The 20,119-nt window shown below is 40.3% G+C and overlaps 1 protein-coding gene across 5 annotated transcripts in view; it reads right to left on the bottom strand.

The window, feature by feature from the left end:
* ARHGAP17 (Rho GTPase activating protein 17) overlaps positions 1 to 20,119 on the bottom strand; it is a 39,266-nt gene that overhangs the window by 11,007 nt on the left and 8,140 nt on the right. For all 5 annotated transcript variants that reach the window (XM_010719511.2, XM_010719507.2, XM_010719510.3 and 2 more), the window contains exons 2-13: positions 10,854 to 10,893; positions 8,036 to 8,140; positions 7,105 to 7,181; positions 5,945 to 6,056; positions 5,679 to 5,755; positions 5,358 to 5,469; positions 4,358 to 4,426; positions 4,117 to 4,198; positions 1,973 to 2,100; positions 1,525 to 1,636; positions 921 to 1,002; positions 402 to 482 (exon numbers count right to left, since the gene is read on the bottom strand). In XM_010719511.2, coding sequence (XP_010717813.1) covers positions 402 to 482; positions 921 to 1,002; positions 1,525 to 1,636; positions 1,973 to 2,100; positions 4,117 to 4,198; positions 4,358 to 4,426; positions 5,358 to 5,469; positions 5,679 to 5,755; positions 5,945 to 6,056; positions 7,105 to 7,181; positions 8,036 to 8,140; positions 10,854 to 10,893 — 1,077 coding nt within the window. The remainder of the gene's footprint in view (positions 1 to 401; positions 483 to 920; positions 1,003 to 1,524; positions 1,637 to 1,972; positions 2,101 to 4,116; positions 4,199 to 4,357; positions 4,427 to 5,357; positions 5,470 to 5,678; positions 5,756 to 5,944; positions 6,057 to 7,104; positions 7,182 to 8,035; positions 8,141 to 10,853; positions 10,894 to 20,119) is intronic.

Consider the following 20,119-nt stretch of genomic DNA (forward strand, 5'->3'; position numbering starts at 1 on the left):
TGATGGAAGCTAGTACAACACTGAGAACACAATTAGCTTTTATAGCAAGTAATAATTCTGTTCATTTGAGAAGATATCACCAACTGAGAATATTTCTTCTTGAATTTTGGCCGAGTTGTTGTCATTAACTCCTATTATTGCCAAAAGCATAATCCCTTAGATGGAAGAGTTCTGTGCATCACTGTTTTGCAGTCAGTAGTGAATTAACTTGACTGAAAAATTCTACCAGTACTAAACTATTGCACATCAACTACTTGATGAAACAGGATATCATTTTATAAATCTAATAGAATTTGGCCAACTAAAAAGGAGGATTAGAATTTCAGGTAATTAACATTGAAACTAGCTGCACAACAGCTTTGATGGTTGAGCACTACAAGTCAGTATATGTGCACACGTACCTGAAATTAGCATGATAATGCTTAGGTAATTTGTTACAAATCTTCCATAACTCTTGTAGCTTCTTATCCTGGTCCTGAATACTGAAAGGGAAAAAAAAAAAGTATTACATCTCTTACAGATTACAAAAAAGTTATTTCTGAAGAGAACAACAAAAAAAAGACTATAATTTTCCATTTATACCTAATCAATGCACATTGAAGTACTGAGTACAACAACAACCTGCTTTTCAAACGTTTGAATTATCTCAACCTTCAACAAAGCCAAAACTGCTTAAGCATCAGCACTATCCAGGCAGTCTGAAAGCAGCCCTTATGTTTAAAAATAAAATAGCTAGACATTTCACCATGTTTGCACAATTAATATTAAGGTACAACATAAAAGTCTAACTAATCTGCTGGAAAAAACATCTATGTGTTCAGAAATGAACAACATGAACTTGGACTTTTGAGTTTACCTGAGGATCCAAATTTGATAAAAAACAAAATATTTTTCTACATAACCATTTGTAGCATGCTTACTTTGCAGCTTGTGTCCACTCTTCATAAAGACTGTAGGTCATTAAAGGCTCTGGCAATTCTCGCAAATAGGACTTCAAGGCACCTGCAATGTGGAACAGGAAAGTTTCTTAGTCAATGCTTTCAGTCTATTTAAAATTGAAATTTTATCTATGCAACAATACTCAAGCCCCAGTGAAACTACAGGACAGTCTGGCACTTCCATAATCTGTTCAACACTGAACACAAGAGGCTTGTCAGTCATTACTATAATTAGACAGAAATGTATATTGTCAAATTATGAAGGATCCTTCAGAACAACCTTATTAAAGCTACGTACGCCTCTAGTGTCATGAGAATTACTAGCGTGATCAAGGGAGAAATATGATATTGGAATTACCGCAACCACCTGAATTTTAATCGCTACTTTGGCATGCAAACATATCAAGTACATTTAGCACGTGTATATAACCATGTTAAGTTATGCAATTAATTGAACTTTCATTTTACTTCCATTCACTGTTTATCTGCACAGAGGTCAACCCCATAGAAGTCAATAGTTAGATGAACAGAATAAACTTGTGTTCTACCCTTTTGTATCTGTTTTGACTCAAGACATTCACAGTACCTGCAACAGCATGGGGATCAGAATAAAATTCATCAAGTTGTGAAGTTGAACAGTCTAAGGCAGCTTTAAGCTTTTTTAACTTGGAGGCTCCAGCAGCAATTCTGAATAAGCCCTGCATGATAAAAAGTAGAAGTTTTATGACTCTCTCAAAACAGTTCATAGTTCAGTGTCTTCTTCACTTTATACTGCTTTACCAAGTTGACTCGATGTGTTAGTGCCATCTGGTAACACTTCGGTCCCTCATCACCCTTGGTCCATTACCCATTTTTCATTCTACTCATGTCAAATATACTACAAATAGTGCTGAAGCTTTTATGTTAGAAGACTTGTTATCTACATTAATGAGAAAAGTTACTTAAGCAAACTTAAAAAGCACAGATATCAGTTCATGAGTTTCACTATATTCTTCTTCTTTCCTTCATAGAGCATGATATAGTGATATACTTACCTCCTCTTTCATCCCCGTCTCCAGAAGCATCATTACACAGGCTTCAATAGGGATTGCAATTTCACGACCACTGCGCTTGAGATGCTCTTCTAATGGAGTTCCAAAAGCTGGTTTTTCAGTCCATTTGTCTAATTGAAGAGTATCAAAACACTGAGCAAAATATCTAACAATCACTTGAATTACATCTCAGGCAAGAAAAGAAGAAAGCCTCTAGTACAGCTAAGAAATTTGCAGAACACAGTAGGAGTTATACAGCCCCTGATAGGTAACATCCCTCATATGATGAGTAAAGAGAACATGAGCCTGCAAGTATTCCCGATAAGAAAATACTTCTGCATCTTTCTGGATGGCAAACCAAATACATCTTCCATATAACTGAAAGCACATCTTGCTAGGCTGTCACATTCTGAAAATTACATTGATTCTTATTTGCTAAGACTCCAAAAGTCTTAGGTTTACAAGAATCTGAGAAAAATTTTGTCCAGATTTCAGGACTTGGGCTGATCTGAGTTTTATCTGTATTTAAGGTGGATACAAACAGAGCTGTTAATGTAACCTTAAGTTTATTGCTGATTTAAGAGTCAACAACTCCAAATAGGTGTTAAAAATCTTACAATCAGAACAACCACATTTGCAGTATATCACTAACACCTGCACAGATTTTCAACATCTTCTGATTGTTCCTTAGCTTTTCAAGTCAAAATTGGTACACGCTTCTCCAAACAGGATGTGAATTTGTTTCCATTTTTCACCATATTTCTGCTGCTTTAGCCGAAAAATGCAGATGTAAAACGATGTAAAACGTTATTAATTGTTAGTAAAGATGCATTCTTTCTTTCATATGGAAAAAAAGTTAAGATGTTGAAGGAGTCTTCCAAAGACACGATGCACTTCTGCAACGAATTTTTGTTTTTCTTTTTAAAGAAAAAAATTCAACCTATTAATTATACCCCCTTCACATGGCTTTATTTCCCCTCATTCAGTAACATACCATGAGAGGCCCATGCTATTTTCCTCAGTTTTATAATGTACAGCAGACAAAGAAATCTTAGTAGTAATTTAACTGCAGCTAGAAACAACTGCAGTCACATCCTACGCAGACACCGGACCACTCAGAGCGTATCCCCCTGGGGACACCTTCTAAGGAAGACTAATCTGTACTGAAGCACTCACCATATGAAAAGCTTTGCACAAAGCAGCTAAGCAACAAAGAAAAATTAAACCAGTTGGATCTGTATCTTGTAAACAGAGCCTTCCACACAGCCATAATGCAGCCCTAACACTGTGTTAGTATCGTTTGTTACTTTGCATTTCATCAGATCGACAGAGAACAGATTATTCTCTATCATTTTTCAGCAAGATGCTCGTATTTCTTGGCATCTTTAGTTTACTGGTTCATCTTTCTACAAAATGCATATGATCAACTACTGAAGATAGTCAAGTCTCATTCAGCTCTGAATGTCACTCGGACTTTGTTCAACCTACTTCTACTAATCAGTAGATTAAGAATCAGTACAGTCAATTTAGGATAGTAATTTCAACAGCACACAGTTCATCTTCAGACCAAACCATTACTGACTCTCCTTATTTTATGCTGACAATGAAAAGCTTAGTAGCATGGGGAAGAGATGCAACTGTCTTACTAGCCTCTTAGCTGCTGATGTTCAACACAGCAAACTCAGCACTGCAGTGTGCACATTGGAAAAAAAGGTTGCATAGGAGGGGAAAAAAAAAAAAAAAAAGCTCTTTAGAATCTTGGGAATTTTTCTGCTGATTGCCTACTAGTTATTCATGAAACAAGGACCTTGAAGGAAGGATTTAGGAAAAATCACAAATTTTCACCATCTGGAAGAGTCAGGTATAAATTAGCAAAAGGTCACATGATAAATAGAAAAATTCTTCCTTTATCCTTTTGGGTATGAGACAGATCCTTAGTATTCTATTAGCGTGTTAAAATATGGCTGGAGAACTCCAGAGAATAGAGCAAAGATGGAATTATGCTTGGGAATGCAAAATTGTTAAGTAGATCAAAATGACCTGATTTATTAAGACTGCATGCAAAAGAATCAAGATAAAGGAGAAGAATATTGTGCATAGGTGGCACAGGCAAGGAGAAGCATCAGCCAGAGCACAGGTTACTTTACCTTGATGGGCTTGAATTTCGGGTAGGACCTTTTCTATGACTGTTAATGCTTTTCTATGGTAATCTGCTTGTGCTTCTAATAACTGAGAACAGAAGCCACATTTTAAAAAACAAAAAGAGCATTAGCTTCTGATGAGCACATAACATAAGACTAGGTTTAGCACACAAAATGTAATCTTTGAGAACTGAGTGTCTATGCATAAGTGCTGCAGTCAAGTTCATACTGAAAAAAAAATACTCACCATAACAAAAAACTTAGCATATTCTCCTTCCTTGGACACAAAGTTATACATATCTGCTGCTAGTTGATCCTTTGAAAAAAGAAAAAGATGCAAAATAGCAAGTTAAATTTACAAAGGTATTTCAACTTATACACAGAGACAATATGTACATTTATTTTGCCTGCAGTAACTTTGAACCATTGATTCAGGCTGCATAGACAGCCAGTAATTCACGCACTCTGGTATACACACTAAGCAGTAAGCTCGAAATGAATTCATGGCATGAACTATTGGTAACTCCTAACTTCTCTGGGTTAAAAGCAGACATTTTTAGACAGCATCTTATAATTGTGTGGGTGAACACAATATAGAATCTATATTCTACTATTTTTAGAGAAAGTACATGCAAGAGTGCACTTCATTTCTGAATAGTTAGTAACTTTTTGAACACACAGTTCATTTTCTTTCAAGCAGAATTCATTCAAAATGCCTGCTTAACACAACAAAGAAGGGGGCCACTGAAGTAAGCAATTGGATTGTATAGCAAGATTATTTAAAGCCTATCCTGGAATGAAAAGATAAGTACCATTAAAAGGTTTTGGAGTCTCAGTTCAACTGCATTGTAATCTAGCATTCAACTGCTGAGAAGTGAAACTGAATGTGAACTGCTCAGAGCTGTGCTACCTCCTGGCTACTCAGTGGCTGGAGGTACACAGACACCCTGAACACCTAAGTCAAGGCTAAGGCAGCTTCTTCTTATAATTGTTTCAGACTAAACCAGCAAATAATGTAAAATACTTATCCTAAAAAGTAAAGTTCCTCTTAAATGAAAGCACTTTGATGTTTAACGAGCCCTAATTACATCCTTAAAACACATGGTTTATTAACAGACATTAACTTGTGATTGCAAGAAGCAAGACTGATAGTGCCACAAGCAAGGCTTATGGAAGCAGCCACACTCTGACTGCTATTGTTGCTAATGAGAGAAATGTGTAAATGATAGCAAGAGGCATCTCTATACCTTGCATTGTTCTACTTTATTTCCAGCTTCATCCATTTCTTCCTTAAGGGAATCTATTTTTGAAGGATGCATTTGAAAATTTGTTCCTGAAGTCTTGTGGGCTTGGTTATATCTGCAGAAGAAAGGCTTCAGTCATTTGATGAAATCTAGTATTAAGCAGCAACCTGCACTGAGGGCTCACTTCTAAAATTGTTTTCTTTTGACCAGAAGAAGCCAATAATTTCAGGGATTTTCAGGTAACCAAATATCAATGTCAGATCAGGTGTCAACAAGAAGCCAATGTGAACAGTGTAGGACTAAGTATTTAAAATTACTTCTTACCTTCCTCTGGCAGAATCCCAGTCCAAAACCAGCTTTGCAAGCTGCTTCCTCTGCTTCTGAATGTTGGGAATCTCTACCTAGAACCAGAATTCAAGGCATACATTTATTTCTGAAGAGTGCAACATGCTACATTTTGTAGATTTCGTGTTCACTTTCCACCACTAACTCATGACTAGCTATCTTACTAGCAATGAGATAAACCTTTTTTGCTCAGTTGATAAATAAAAATCCAGATTTATTTCTTCAGCCAGGTTCATATGACTTACCTCTGTTAGCGTGCTCAGTGGTTCTAAAATGTCCTTTTCAATCTGTACTTCATGCTGGGAGAGCTCCAATGCCAATTTATTCTCTGCATCACCACACGTATCTAGCATTTTCCTTTAAGAATTGTAGGAAATGGTTGCAATGTGAGTTACTATTGACTGAAGAAGAATGATTCAAAATAACAATTGTGGGGCTTTGTTCTTTGCTACCCTTTTGGAAAGTCTGCATTGTACAAAGCAAGCCATTAATGCGTAAAAACAAGCTGTTCTATGCTGTCATTGGCAAACGGTATAGGCAAGGAGTGCTATTAAACTGTCTGTAATTCCTTAACCATTGTAGTAGTCTTGGAGGCTTTATACTGGTCCCAAGGACAGAGAAGTCAGTATTTATTTTGAAGCTTATCTTTCCATCTTACCAGGCACAGAAAAAATTGCTCAATACAGTATTTAATTTTCTCCTAAGCCGCTTTGATACAAAAAAAAAAGTCTTAATGCCATAATTGTAGGTAATCAGAAGGAAGAAGTTACAGGTTCCAAAAAAATCATACTTTGACCTTTGCTTCAAGCTTGTTCTAGGGGAAATATGTTCTCTTTATAATTTTTACCCAAGGTTAAATCTCATGCAACAGCTCACAAAAACGCACACAAATGTTTTTGGGTTGTTCACTCTGTCTCTATTAGAATCTCCATCAGCAACAAGAAAACAGTTACTTCAGGAATTCAGCATATTGATGTTTGTTTCAACCACGCTCCTGAAAATAGCAAAGAAATTAGTTTGCCAGGCTAAAGAAACTGGTGCTGCTTTAAAGTGGAAGCCATTGATGCAAATCTGCAGAATGTAGTATTTATACCAGATTTTGAACTTTAAATTGGGGTAATCATTTTAACAGTCCATAAGGAGATAAGTTAATTTTCAAAATCTTTTACAACAGCAAATATCAGAATCCTCTGGAATGCAATTCAGAGCAAGCTTAAAACTTGCTTCCAGAAATGTTCCAGAAGAATTGCTTGCTCACTTTTTATTCCCATGAGTTAGAGAGAGAATCTAGAAATATTAGTCTCATTAGCTTGAGAACAGCCTCTGTGTATATAAAGTCTCTAATTAGAGCTCTGCAAGCAACAAAATCCCAGACAACTATTCATAAAGAAAGTCAGATACTTACCCCAACAGTGTTTCATCACTTAGCTGGGCAGATCCCTCTTGCATATTTTGAGCAAGAGCTGTTAGAGGAAGCTTTTTCTATGGAACAGAATGAACAGTGCTTGATTTACTTAATGCTAATGACCCTTCCAGCTTTTCCAGTATAAACCCCCTAAACTTTCCTTCCATTTTGTTTGGGGTTATACATATGTGCAACTCATTGCTTGACTTTAAGAAAATGCAAAGTCACAAAAAGTTTCAAGCTGAAAGATTCATGTTCTCAGACACTGCAAAAAGCAGTCTGAGTTGGAATGACAAGTCCAAATTGTATTACAACTACTGTAACATTACTAAATAGCTTTAACTTGAGATTTTTTAAACTTGAGCATTAAGCAACAAACATTCATTTCACTGCAGAGGTACGTCTTCTGTGCCCATTTTCAGAAGAATTGTTTTTCAATAAAAGGAGAAAATTTGAATGTTAATCATTTCTGGTTTTAATGCATCAAGAAAACCTTCCTGTGGCTTTCCTAAAGAAAGTTAAGGGGCAGAAATCAAGTATACACCAAAGGTTTATGGTTCATTTGAGAAATTTGTGCTCAAAGGCAGTTGTAAACATAAGGAGCTTGATCAACATGGCAAAGCATTGCCTTTTGTTAGCTCTTATGAAAGCTTTAAGTACTCAGCACAATGCAGAAATGGGCGCCCTGACAATATTAAGGTATTCCAAGTTCATGTTATTGTATCTGGATGATGAACTATAGTTAGTATTTTACCAAGTAATGTCAAAATGTGGAATTACATATATGTGTGTGTATATATATAAATATATATTTTTTTTTAAGTCACTCTTCTCTTGGATAAACTCAGGCACAGTGACTGATCAGAACAGAGAAGGCCAGGCTGTATTCAGACTAGTCTCAAAAGACAACGCATGGAGCAGCTGTACTTACATGTCTCTTATCAGGGTCTGTACCATACTGGCCCTGAGAACACGCAATTAACCGTTTCTGTGCGATGTGGAAAACAGATCTCACAGTGTCAAGACGTCTCTCAATCTAGTAGGCGGAAGGAGGACAGAGGAGGAAAAGAAAATAAGAAACAGAAGTTATTTTCTTGGCCTCAGCAGAAAAACCTTCCTCCTATATCACATTTAGTTCTGGCTTGCTTATTTCTCAAGTTTTGTAGCTTACAAAGAAGTTCAGATGCTTAACAGAAGTGCCTGACAGCAAAAACGCAGCACGTTCTAATGGACATAGAATTCTGTAAATTCACATCTAAAACAATATGCATCCAGGTAAGATTGACACATTTTCCCTTCTCAATAGGTTTATTATGCACTTATGGATAGTAGCTGCTAGGATGGGATATGCATACATCTATGCAATCGCACTGGGAAGCATGCAGTCAGTCCCAACAAAAGCAAGCAGTGCAAACTGCAGCTGCTAACAGAGACAGCAGCTCCAGCAGAGAGGAACCTCTGCAGATACAGGCTGGGAGAAGCCGCCCAAAGGGAAGCCCAGACAGACAGCCTTGGTGAAGGTCAGCACAGGATCCCTGCTACCAGCATGGGAGCCCTGCCTGGGCACAGGAATGAGCAAAGCACTGGCTTCTCAGATCCCCTTAGAGGGCAGCAGCAGCTGTACCAAGCTCAGGCCCAAGCTGCAGGAGCAACGCAGGAAGACTGACACCTCACTGAGACCACAGTACTAACAGCTCTTGACAGACAAAAGATGAACCCAAGCTGAGCTGCTAGAAAGTTTTGTAACACCTATTTTGTTAAAGTAAGGTGCAGAGAAACTGCCCATGAAAGTCTCCTCTGAAAACACAAAGAGCACACAATCTCCAAAATTCAGCCCACTCCTAAGAAGTCCGTATAAGGACATGTGAAGAAGATGGTACTCTTTGCAGTCCACTGTTGCAGCTAAGAAGTTTAATTTCTATTTTGTTAATGTCAAGATTAAAAGCTACCAACACATTCCAAGTCACCCTCTATTTGTGAAAGTCTTTTTGTGAGATCACATAGATAAGACTTTTTAAAGCGCCAAACACAGGTTTTCATCCCCACATGAAGTGCAGTAACCCCAGTGAAGGGCCATCCCTAGCACACTGCCAGCTCACAGCAGCCACACGTGCTGCCCACGCTCCCCAAAAAGGCTCTGGAGAGCTGACATTCCAGCAGCCTCTTTCCAGGCAGCCAGAATGCCAAACCCAAAGGGCAGAAAGACTGATAGGAGGAACTTGACCCCAAAACTTCATGATGATATACTCTGCTGATCTGCTTTTGAGCTCAAAAATGACACGAAAACCACAAGAGACATTAATATCCATTAAGCTACCTCTGAACTGAAAACGTGACCTCAAGGCCAAGTTGTCTGCAACCACAGAGCATCTTCAGTGTACAAAGTATCAAGTGACTGCTTCACTATAGGCTACAAGGGCATTCCAGAAAGAGGGGCCCATTGTAGAAGCCTTTGCAGCACTGAATCACACTGCTTCTCTTCAGATGGGAACATATTTAACAGTGATACTTGGAAATGAGTACCACGCTCCACAAAACAGTAAAAAAAACAACCAAAAAAAGCTATGACAACCCATGTCAAAGCTAGTGATAAATATAAAAAGAGACACTGGAACGTTTACAAGATGAACAGCGCCATGCTTTTAAGCTCTTTAGTTAGATAAGAGCCTCCCTCCCCTCCATGAGCCCCCAAGAGCAAACAAACAAGTGAATAAATTCTTCCACTTGGGTGTAGCCAGTCTGCTCTGTGCCTGGGAAAGCCCTGCTTGCAAAATTTTTCTGGCAACAAGCAGCAGAACTTTTGGCTTTCACTTCTTTTTGCTATTCTGCAGCTAATGAAGAAAACACATGGGCCCCTAAAGGCTATCAAGGTGTTTTAATATAACATCCCTTCTAGTTAATTGTGCACACCCCTCTAGAAATTAAAAACAGCATTATCAAATGCTGAGATATCTATGGCTCAAATAAAGCAGTCCCATGGAAAGCAGAATACGGTGTTTCAGGTCAGATCACTTCACCATTACTCAAAATGACTTCATGTGTTGTAGCTGAATTCAAGTTCTAAAGCCGATACACTCTGTCATCTTCTACTTTAATCAGAACAGCTGGAGAGAGATAAAATAAAAGTAACACCTCATTTGTTTGGCCTCTGTGTCTCCTACACAGGTCTTGAACTCCAGCATACTGAGATGCTTAGTAAACGACTTGAAATAACTGTACTGCTGAAGGAGCAGCTGGCGTACCTGACTGCAGCCAACTCATCTGCTTTTTTTTTTTCTTCTTCTTTTTAAAAGCCTTTCGCAAAATGACCAAAGGAAGAGAACAATGTAGAAGAACAAGTCTGTAGTCACTTTGTTTTGTGTAATCAGCCAACCTTGTAATCTAACAGCAACTAGAATTCCACCACGAAACATTTGATGAGATGGCATTTATCACGAGAATGACAAGTCTGCAAACAAACGTCAGCGTGACAAGTCTGAGAACAAACACTGCAAGCTAAACTAGAAGCACTTATGCACTCAGAACAATTCCAAAAATGACATCAGTTGGCATGCCCTTGGCATGCTTTTTGCCATTTCTTTTAAGGGCCAAGATGGACCCTTCCAAAGCAGCACAAGTGAAGACAAACCAGCTGTGCCTAATCACTGCTCCTTCCCAGCTCATCATGCTCCAACAATTTTTTTTTAAATAGGTACTCCCCAAAATTCACAAACAGAACATGAAGCATACATGTAACTGTGTTACAATACCTGCAGCAGGTCTTCACTAAGCACCTCCGTTTTCTCAGCTCTAGGTAAGGAAAAAAGAACACTGTCAGACAAATTAGCAGAAATTACTACAATGCTTTGTTATCTGTTCACCTGAAGGTAAAAGAATATAGTGAGAAATGTAGGACAACCAAATCCATCTTTTTATATTTTACTTCAGCAGTAGTAAATCAATTGGCAATCAGCATAAATGGAAGCATGACCACCTCGCCTTCATCTTCCATCAACATGACCTTCACCAAAAACCCTCCCATGACCTCATTTTGCTCGATTCCCCACATCTTTTCTATCATTTTATTATCGCTGAAAAAAATAAAGTATCAAAAGTTAACAGTAAAGGTCTACTCTCAACAGAAAAATATCGGAATGCTTCCAGCCAAAATATTAAAGGTTGTTGTATAATTGTGCATACACACACACACACCAACCTCTGGCACACAGTTCTACACTTTTTTCTATTCCCAGTTTACACACAAACTTTGAACTGTTTAACGTTGAACCAGATTTGCTTGGTGTTGATTTATTTTTATATAACACGGCTTTAAAAGACCTTTGCTTTAGCCATAGAATCAAGAAACCCAGCTCATCCCATCTCTGACTGCAGAGGACCTTGAGGTATCCCAGCAGTTAATTTTTTCCTTCACAAAGTAGCATGTCCTCCTGCTGTCTGTCAGTTTGTCTACGGCACTGTGCCCCTTCTGATCTTAGGAACTGTTCAATATCTCACTGCAAGTCTGACCATCTGCAGAAAGTCCATTCTATTGATGGAGATTCATCAGCTGAACATGTTATATCTCTCTAAAGACAACATTCATTCACTTTAATTTTTTCAAAGGATTTGACTTCAGTTTCACGGCGCATTATCTACTTGAACTGTTGGTGAACCATAAAGTGCTCAATAATTGAACAGCAGAATACAGTGATGCTCAAAACCTCAGCAAGACAAAAGTCATAAATACTTTGATAGAAATGTAAACTGCAAGAACTGTAATGTTTGTTTAAGAAAATACACACAAGATTGATAAACGTCCACACAACTAGAACTAGTGAGCCTGAACAGAATTATCCCCTGTAAGAGGTCAGTCATTTAATTGTTGAGGTTAATGATCAGGTTAGCACTCTTGCCAAATCCCACCGGAAGCTCCAAAGAACTGGAAATGCTCCAGTAACAGCAGCACATTCTTAAACAGATTTTGTACAGGGTGCTCACTGCAGGAACAGCCTAAGCTCAAATGGCAACTGGAATCTACATCAGCTAACTGAGCTGACAGAAGCACACAGTACTACATAGCATTTGTGTGAACAAGGCATGCCATGACTTCTACACAAAACCAAGAAGTCTAGAACAGCTGGAGAGGTGTTCCAGCCTCTGATCATCTCTGTAGTTCTCCTCTGGACATGTTCGAACAGCCTCACACCATCCTTATGTGAGGGTCCCAGGCCTGGATGCAGAACTCCTGATGGGACCTCATGAGGGCAGAGCAGAGGGGGACGATCCCCTGCCCGCTCCACAGCCATCCCTCTGCTGATGCAATCCAGGATGCAGTTGTGGCCTTCCCAGCTGCAAGTGCACACTGCTGACTCACTGCCCAGCTTCTCATACACCAGGATTCTCACGTTCTTCTCGGCAGGGTTGCTTACCATAAGTTCTTGTCCCAGTCTGCATATATATCTAGGACTGCCCTGACCCAAGTACAACACCTTTGATGCGGCTTTGCTGAACCTTATCAGGCTCACGTGGGCCCACTTTTCAAGCCTGTCAAGGTCCCTCTGGATGGCATCCCTTGCAATAAACTACAGCATGAGTGATGCAAGAACAGCCTTTTCCCCCTTCTTCACATAAATCCAGGTCTCAGTTTCCTCCTTCTGCCTAGAAATCTGTTTAAGAAAAAAAGGCAGCTGGTTTCCACATCTACTACATCTATTTTGTAATTAATGTTTACACTGACTCCCCTCTACACAGCTCTAGTCTTTAATTTGGCTTAGTGGAGAGGAACAAATTAGAGGAAGGTATTTCAACAGTTTATTTACCCTCTATGCTGACCCACTTTTATGTATTTACGTGGTATGAAACAGCCACCTCCAGAGAAATTCCGGCACTCCGGAAGAGAACACACATTAACCTAACAAGCAACTTTATGATATGAAACAGCCACTTCAGATGGCACAACACAAAACAATTTCTAAAAAAACATTTAGAGTACCTACAACTGGATGTGTGTGCATCAATTAAACCATGAGCTGCAGTAGATCTATGCCCCAGCAGAGAGTACCACTTAATTTTACATTAAAAAGCTTTCAGTTGGACCGAGTTCACTGAGTTTTTCTCCAGTCATGCTGCAATAATCAAACTGCTATAACCACGGCATTTTGCAAATTCTCTTTTAGCTAGTGGGAATCAGAAAATGCATTTTATATAAGTTATCTTTAGAGGAAAAAAGGCTCCTAATATTAACACATCTTTGTGTTCCTCAAATCCCTTCCTTACACTACTACAGGTGCCATTCCTCTTTGCACACATGGTTGCTTATCAAAGTATTTGGAAAATCCAGAACATGGTGGGCAGGGGCTGCTGCTCCCGGTCCCCAGGCCAGTGTCTGTTTAGGAAAGCCGCTGATTATGTCAGGTTTGGAACCACAGAGGGAAGACCTCACCCTTCCTGCAGGCCCACATTCCACCTTTAATAATAAAGCCAAGGAAGAGCCACCAAATAGCACTGTTTCTCAGTGACCTTTACCATCAGGCAGAAAATGCAACCTTGTGACTGCATCCTGCCTCAGCAACAGCCCCCAGGGTTTTCAGTTAAAATATCGATTCCAAAAGCAAAACTGAACAATTGCACAGTTGCAGCTATAACCACCTCCACAGCCCACGAAGAAAGTAAGTACTGAGCTCTTTTAAAATGTTACTGAGGACAGCAAGCTGTGCTCTTAACCTGAAATGTGTCACACTGCAGATGCTGGTGCCATTTTTTCTATGGGAGTGGCATGGCAAGACCACACTGCTTAACTCACTCCAAGGGAAAAACTATCATCAAGAGGTTTGAGAGAGGAAAGGTTGTAACTTTTATCCTAGGTACGTTAATTAAAATACCTCAGCTTGCTATGACACTTTACAGGTTTATTGCATGTGTTCTCAGCCCTCCTCTCCTGTGTTTTATAGCACCGTGCATTTCAGACACTCCCATCTCTCTGACAGGCCACTGCTGGAGGGGCCAGGCCCCAGGCAGTGCTCACCCCAGCCCCAATAGCAGTCCCGCCATCACTGTGCAGAGAGGACCTCTGGCTTGTGCATTTGGAAACAGCAGATGAGAATTCCTGAGATAAGAATGCTTATCTTCCATGATGGGAAAAAAAAAATATATATATATCTACACTTGCAGGTATAAAATTCGCAGAATTGAAGAGTTAAAAAAAAAATTGAAGCCGAATCTGAACAACATTTGACATCTCACTAGCTGCACAGCAGAGTCTTGTCACTACCACAGCACCAGCACTGACCAGGGAACATCTCCTGAGTGGTCAAAGCTACAAAACCAGTGGAAATTTACACTCTCAACAGGCAAACAAGGAAGGAACAAGAGCAATCCTGCCATGCAGGGCCATAAATCCTGGGCATCCACAACAGAACAAGTGACTCAGTGCAGGAGTGGAAACAGAAACCCTGACTCACACAGCAGAGCTGGTGGAGGCGATGCCAGGGAGGGCAAGGCTGCATGGGGCACTCTGCAAGGCCTCCATTGGAAATTAGGAGATACCTACTGGGAACACGAGATGAAATTCAAGCTCTCCTTCTTGCTGCTTGATTTTCCTTACCGTTTTTGTTTGTTACCCAGAGTAACCAGATTAGCGCTCGCTGGCAAGTTAACACTTTGCAGCACATCCTGCCTGCTTCCCACAGCACAATAGCAGGACTTGTTGCCAGGAAAAATGAAGGAATCAGCAGCTTTGCTCCAAAACAAGGAGCCCAGAATTAGGTGACGATTTCCCTTCTAAAAGATTTTCTTTTTTAATACTAAGTCAGGCCTCATAGAAATTGGAACTCAGTGTTTCAGGGCTAACAGCTCAGTTCAACATTGTACTGAATTCCAGGGACAGACAGGCTTTTTAATCAGTTTTAACTATAAATATAACCCAAATTTATGGAGTCTCATTCTAAACATGTCAAGTCACTTCAAAATGGAAAGAAAACTTCCACTGGGGAAAAGAACTGAACTAGACAAGGGGCATTGGGTGGCTCCCTTCCAGTAAGGACACAGGAAAACAGCCCCAACATTGAGAATCCCAAGTGCCATTTATCAACGCTTGAAGTGACTGCTTCAATCAGCACCTGAATGCTAAATAGAGTGGCAGCAGCTTGCCCAAGTTCAGCTTGAGTTTGACTTCTCAAGTGGGCAGGGGGATACAGGAAGCCCCCAGTCCCAGCTCTGCCCTGATCCGCAGCAGCCACTCGCACAGAGCCTTGCTATCTGAACGGGTTTCAAGCAATGCAGGCTGTAGTGCAGGTTTTAACACCAGCCTCCCATTTCCTGTGTTCTACAGACAGGCTGCATTTCCGTACGCTTCTCATAAGCTGAGCTCCTTAACACCCTTATGTTAAAGGAAACTTCTGTGCCTGAAAAGCAAAACCTCCACAACTGTAGACTTTGTAAATGCATATATCAAATGGCACTTTTCAAAACCACTTCATAATAGAGGATTTATTTTGCTTTCTTTGGCAGCCTTCTGCTTTCTGGATGTACTATAGGAGTTTGCTTTCACCTGTGCAGCATTTTGAGGACAAGCCAGAACCAAAACACTTGGCCACGTCCTCTCAAAACCGCAGAAACCAACTTTGTGTTACACAAGCTCCAAGTTAATCCCATTGGACTCCCCTCCACGGCAAAGCCAGCAGCCACACTGGGAACAGGGTGACAATTTGGAATCCTCACTGCAGCTGAGTTCTTTCCAGAAGACACCAACACAGCACAAAGTAAATATCAGTATTCTGCAAAGTTATTTTTCAACCTGCTTTAACATCCCTTCAGAGCTACATTCAGTTGATTACAACCTACTTTCGGCATTTACTTAGAATTTAGAGACAACTCTAACAAATAGCCACTAGCCAGACTTCAGGTTTGTCTACTGCCCCCATTTTTCACCCTAATTAACAGTACAAACCTATGCAGAAATACTGAAACTGTTTTTATTGTAGATCTGGTGGCCACGGACGCTTTAGTGAAAGTAGGAGAAATCACTCTGTGGTTCCTGTTTTGGAGGAGATACCCACAAGGTGACTTCCTAGAGGAGGACCTTGGGCAGATTCAGTTTTCATACTTCTGCAATACTCGGGTCACCAATTTTAACCCATGTGGTTACTGCAGGTTTACTGCTTCTAACCCTTTAGGAGTGCTTTAACAAACATGGCAACATCTTCTACGCACCCAAACACATTATCAGTCACAATCTATATACTCAGAATCCCTGTGCCTGCCGAACTACAACTTCACCCTCACTGAACAGACGACTGGTTCTGCTCCTCTGCCTTCCTTCATTTTCCTCACTGAGTTTCTCCATCAGACTTTGATCACACAATCTAGAGGCCACAACCCTGACCTCTTCTATAATTTCAGCCAGCCAATTTTGAAGAACGAAGCCTTTCTGCTCAAATTAAAGACAGACCACGCTTTAGGAAGATAATCATCTTGGAAACAAAGCAGACTGCCTCTACGGCAGCAGGGAAGCCCATGACAGCCTGTTTGCATTACTGGGTCAAAATTCCTCGCTCAGTGAAATGGATTCGAGGCTCCTCTCCAGGCAAGGCAGTAAATTTAGCTATTGAGAACAGCCGCAGCTCGAGCCAGATCCTATTTCAGGGCCATTCTAGGAGGCACAGCACCAGCAGAGAGGCTTGCACTACCCTCCAACCCCATTCCTGTAAAAAAAAAAAAAAAGTTGTTAATATTAGAAGTTGGGACTTAAACCGCATATACTGCCGTTTGAGAAAAAAGTAACAGTTAATTTTATAACGATTCTAGGCAAATAATTGAGTGACGGCTCTTACAAATCAGAAACAAACATAGTCGAGTTTTCTAGATGACAAAATTCCAATTGTGGGCTGAATACAGAACAAGATTTAAAGCAATTTTGTCCTGATGGAGAAAGTCGCAGTTCAGTGAGCAGTCTTTGACAAGTCCGATAGTTTTTAAACATCTGGTTGCAAATAAAACTTTACAATTAAGTGCTTCCAGTTGTACTGTCCCTCTACATTGAGTATTTACTGCAACTCTACTATTTTATACTATTACAAAGCTTTAACTCAAGTTCTTCCTGTATTCCTACCAACAAAAAAGCAAACAAAAAGAACCCCAATGCACATTAGGCCATAACGGCAATGTGGTTTCACTTTCAGAAGTGCATTTGATTTGCATTTTGTTCTGAAGACACCGTCATGTAAATACTTTCTCAAGGTGCTGTGGTGAGGGATTAAAATTCTAACTGCTTAAATCCAACCAGGGTGAAATCAAGCAGTGGTCATGTGTTTGTTCCCAAGTAAAATCTCCTGTGTCAAGTTGTAAAAAATAAGCAGCAAAAAGAAAAGTTAGGATATAGAAGAATAGTCTTCTGACCTGGTCAAACCCCAGCATATTTTCTATGCCTTTCTTTTTTCCTTTTAAATATTACAAATTTGTCATGCCGAGTGCACTCAAATACTTAATAGTACTGTAGAACTTCCCAAACATGTCAGGTTATTAATATGAGTTAAAATTGCATAAAACACCCTCATTAAAAATCTTTATTAAAATACTACATATCTAACTGCATGATATTTACATTTAAATGGTGGGTTTTTTCCCCACCCATGGAAGACCAAGCAAGCAATCTTTTCCCCCACACAATACTTTTACCTAAAATTAGATGGATAACATTTTGATATAGAAAATAGTTGGCAATAAGCAATCTAACTAATCACAGAATCATTAAGGTTGGGAAAGATCTCCGAGATCATCAAGTCCAATTTGATGATAACACAGTCATTGTACACTGACATGGACGTGGGTGCTGCCAGGACAAGCATTCCCACCACACTCCAGTAGTGCCCAAAGCACCCTCAGGAACTTGGCCCAGTTAAAACAGCCCCACCTGGGATGCATCACAGCAGCAGCCTGCAACCTCATCTCTTGCAGACAGCTCTGTAGAGCTGCTCGCTCTGCCCTTGCAGCAGCCTGGGCTTGTGCCAGCTGCAATCACCAGGAAATTACACTGAGATAAGGGCAATGTTGGACTGCTACCTCAGGTGCTTCCCTTCAGAGTTCCTCCTTCCTGAGTACTTCCTAAAGCAGCCCCATCTCACATCCTGGTCCTCCATCCACCAACCTAGCTACTCCTGCAACCCAAGCCAGCAGTCCCACACTGATGGGTCAGGTCCACATCCCACACAGCTCATCCTCTGCTGCTGCTCCCCACAGGCAAAGGGCAGGGGAGCAACACCCACTCAGGCCGGGCAGGCAGAGGTGAAGTTTGTCCCCTTAGCAAGGAGCTGCTTAAACTCAGCTTAACTGTGCCCTCAGGCTGCTGGTCTCCCCATCCAGCTCCCCCACAGGGGACAGATCCAGCCGAAAAATGTCCTGCTTGGGAGAAAAGATGTTTCTCAGTCAGACCAACTTCATCATTGTGGTCACAGCTGCAAGCACAGAGCTGGGAACAAACAGAAAGGAGCACAAGGGCACTGCTGCTGAGCCACCACTGCATCTCAATAAACACAGAGCACAGCTGGTGGGCAACAGAACAGCTCCACGATTTCCTACACGTGAGTTTGGCAGCTTTTCATTTCAGATAAGGACTGTCTCCATTGCCAGATGACCTGCTGACTGGAGAACCCCTTCAAAAGTAAAGAGAAAAAGCAAGTTTGAATGCAAAGGAATGCTGGCTGAAGACATCAGACTGCTACAGAATACGTGAATTGTCCACATGCTCAAAGCATTTCAAAATCTTGTTATTTTATTTATTTAATCAGAAAGTCTGCATTATCAATCATTATAAGGGATAAGAAGCAGCACTACCTTCTACAAACACGAAATGCTTTCAGCACAGACAGCCTCATCCTTGTATTGCATATTTATCCTACTGTAATGAAATGCAATGAACCGCTAAAAAATCTGCCTTTTCTTCTGCATATTTGTTTGGTTGTTGGGACTCTGGCAGGGTGTTACAGCTACTTATTACATTGCGTAAGTGTCAAAAAAATTGAATCCAAAAGGAGCACTTCAAAGGTAATACTGCTCTTAATTTAACACCCTGTCCAGACAGGTCTATTTTAAGTGCAGGGATTCGCAGAGCTGGCAAGTGAAAGCCTCTGAAAAGGAACCAAACTGAATCAACAAAAAAAAAAAAAGGCAAAACAAGGAAATAAAGAAAATGCAGAAGAGTGAAGCAGGAATAGAAAGCAACAATGTGAAAAGGAATTGGAAGCTTTGAAACAACAGCTAAAAAAAAAAGTCTAGGACAATTCTGTGACCTGAAACACTATTTCAGACCAACAGGACAGTCACAAAAGAGAGACTGCTCCATGCTCACCATCTTCCAGTGAAACCTTTGCACTGATTTACTGATTAACAATTAACAGTTGAACCCTTTATTATGTTTCACCAAGCAGCAAACCAGCCTCTAACTGAGCCGAGGCTCTAAAGATTAGCCTGCAATCGAGACTGCTCATCCAATTACAGGGTTTTACAACACTGGATGTCCAAGTTTGCACGTTGCCTGGATGCAGTGCACACAAGGCCATATTAATGCAGGTAACACGCAGATATGCTCCATTACACCCCACCATGTGCTGCACACCATGGCTTTTGCTGTTCTGTCATGAAACTGAAAGGTAACCATCACAAAGTTTCTGAGAAGGAAACATGAGCCTCTAAGAGCCCGGGAGAGATTTATTAACACTTAACACACACATTCAGACCTCCTGTTACAAAACCAGGATTACTTTATGCTTGCGCTCCGTTCCTACAAAAAAAAAAAAAAAAAACATCAAGAGTTCAGAACACTTAATCCGCATCCAAAATCAGCTTACAGAAGACAAATCAGCTCAATGTTCAACCGAAACAATTCTGCAACAGCTTAGCTTGCGCGTTTCTTTCCCCTGCAGAAAAGAAGGGATGGCAGAACACTTGTATGTTCATATGGAAAATAACTTTCATCAGTTGGATTAGCGTTTCCTATGGGCTGCTTGATAACTGGTTCATTCCACAAAGCTGGCATCTGAGT

This window comes from Meleagris gallopavo, chromosome 16, assembly GCF_905368555.1.
Source record: "Meleagris gallopavo chromosome 16, MGAL_WU_HG_1.1, whole genome shotgun sequence".
Lineage (NCBI taxonomy): Eukaryota > Metazoa > Chordata > Aves > Galliformes > Phasianidae > Meleagris > Meleagris gallopavo.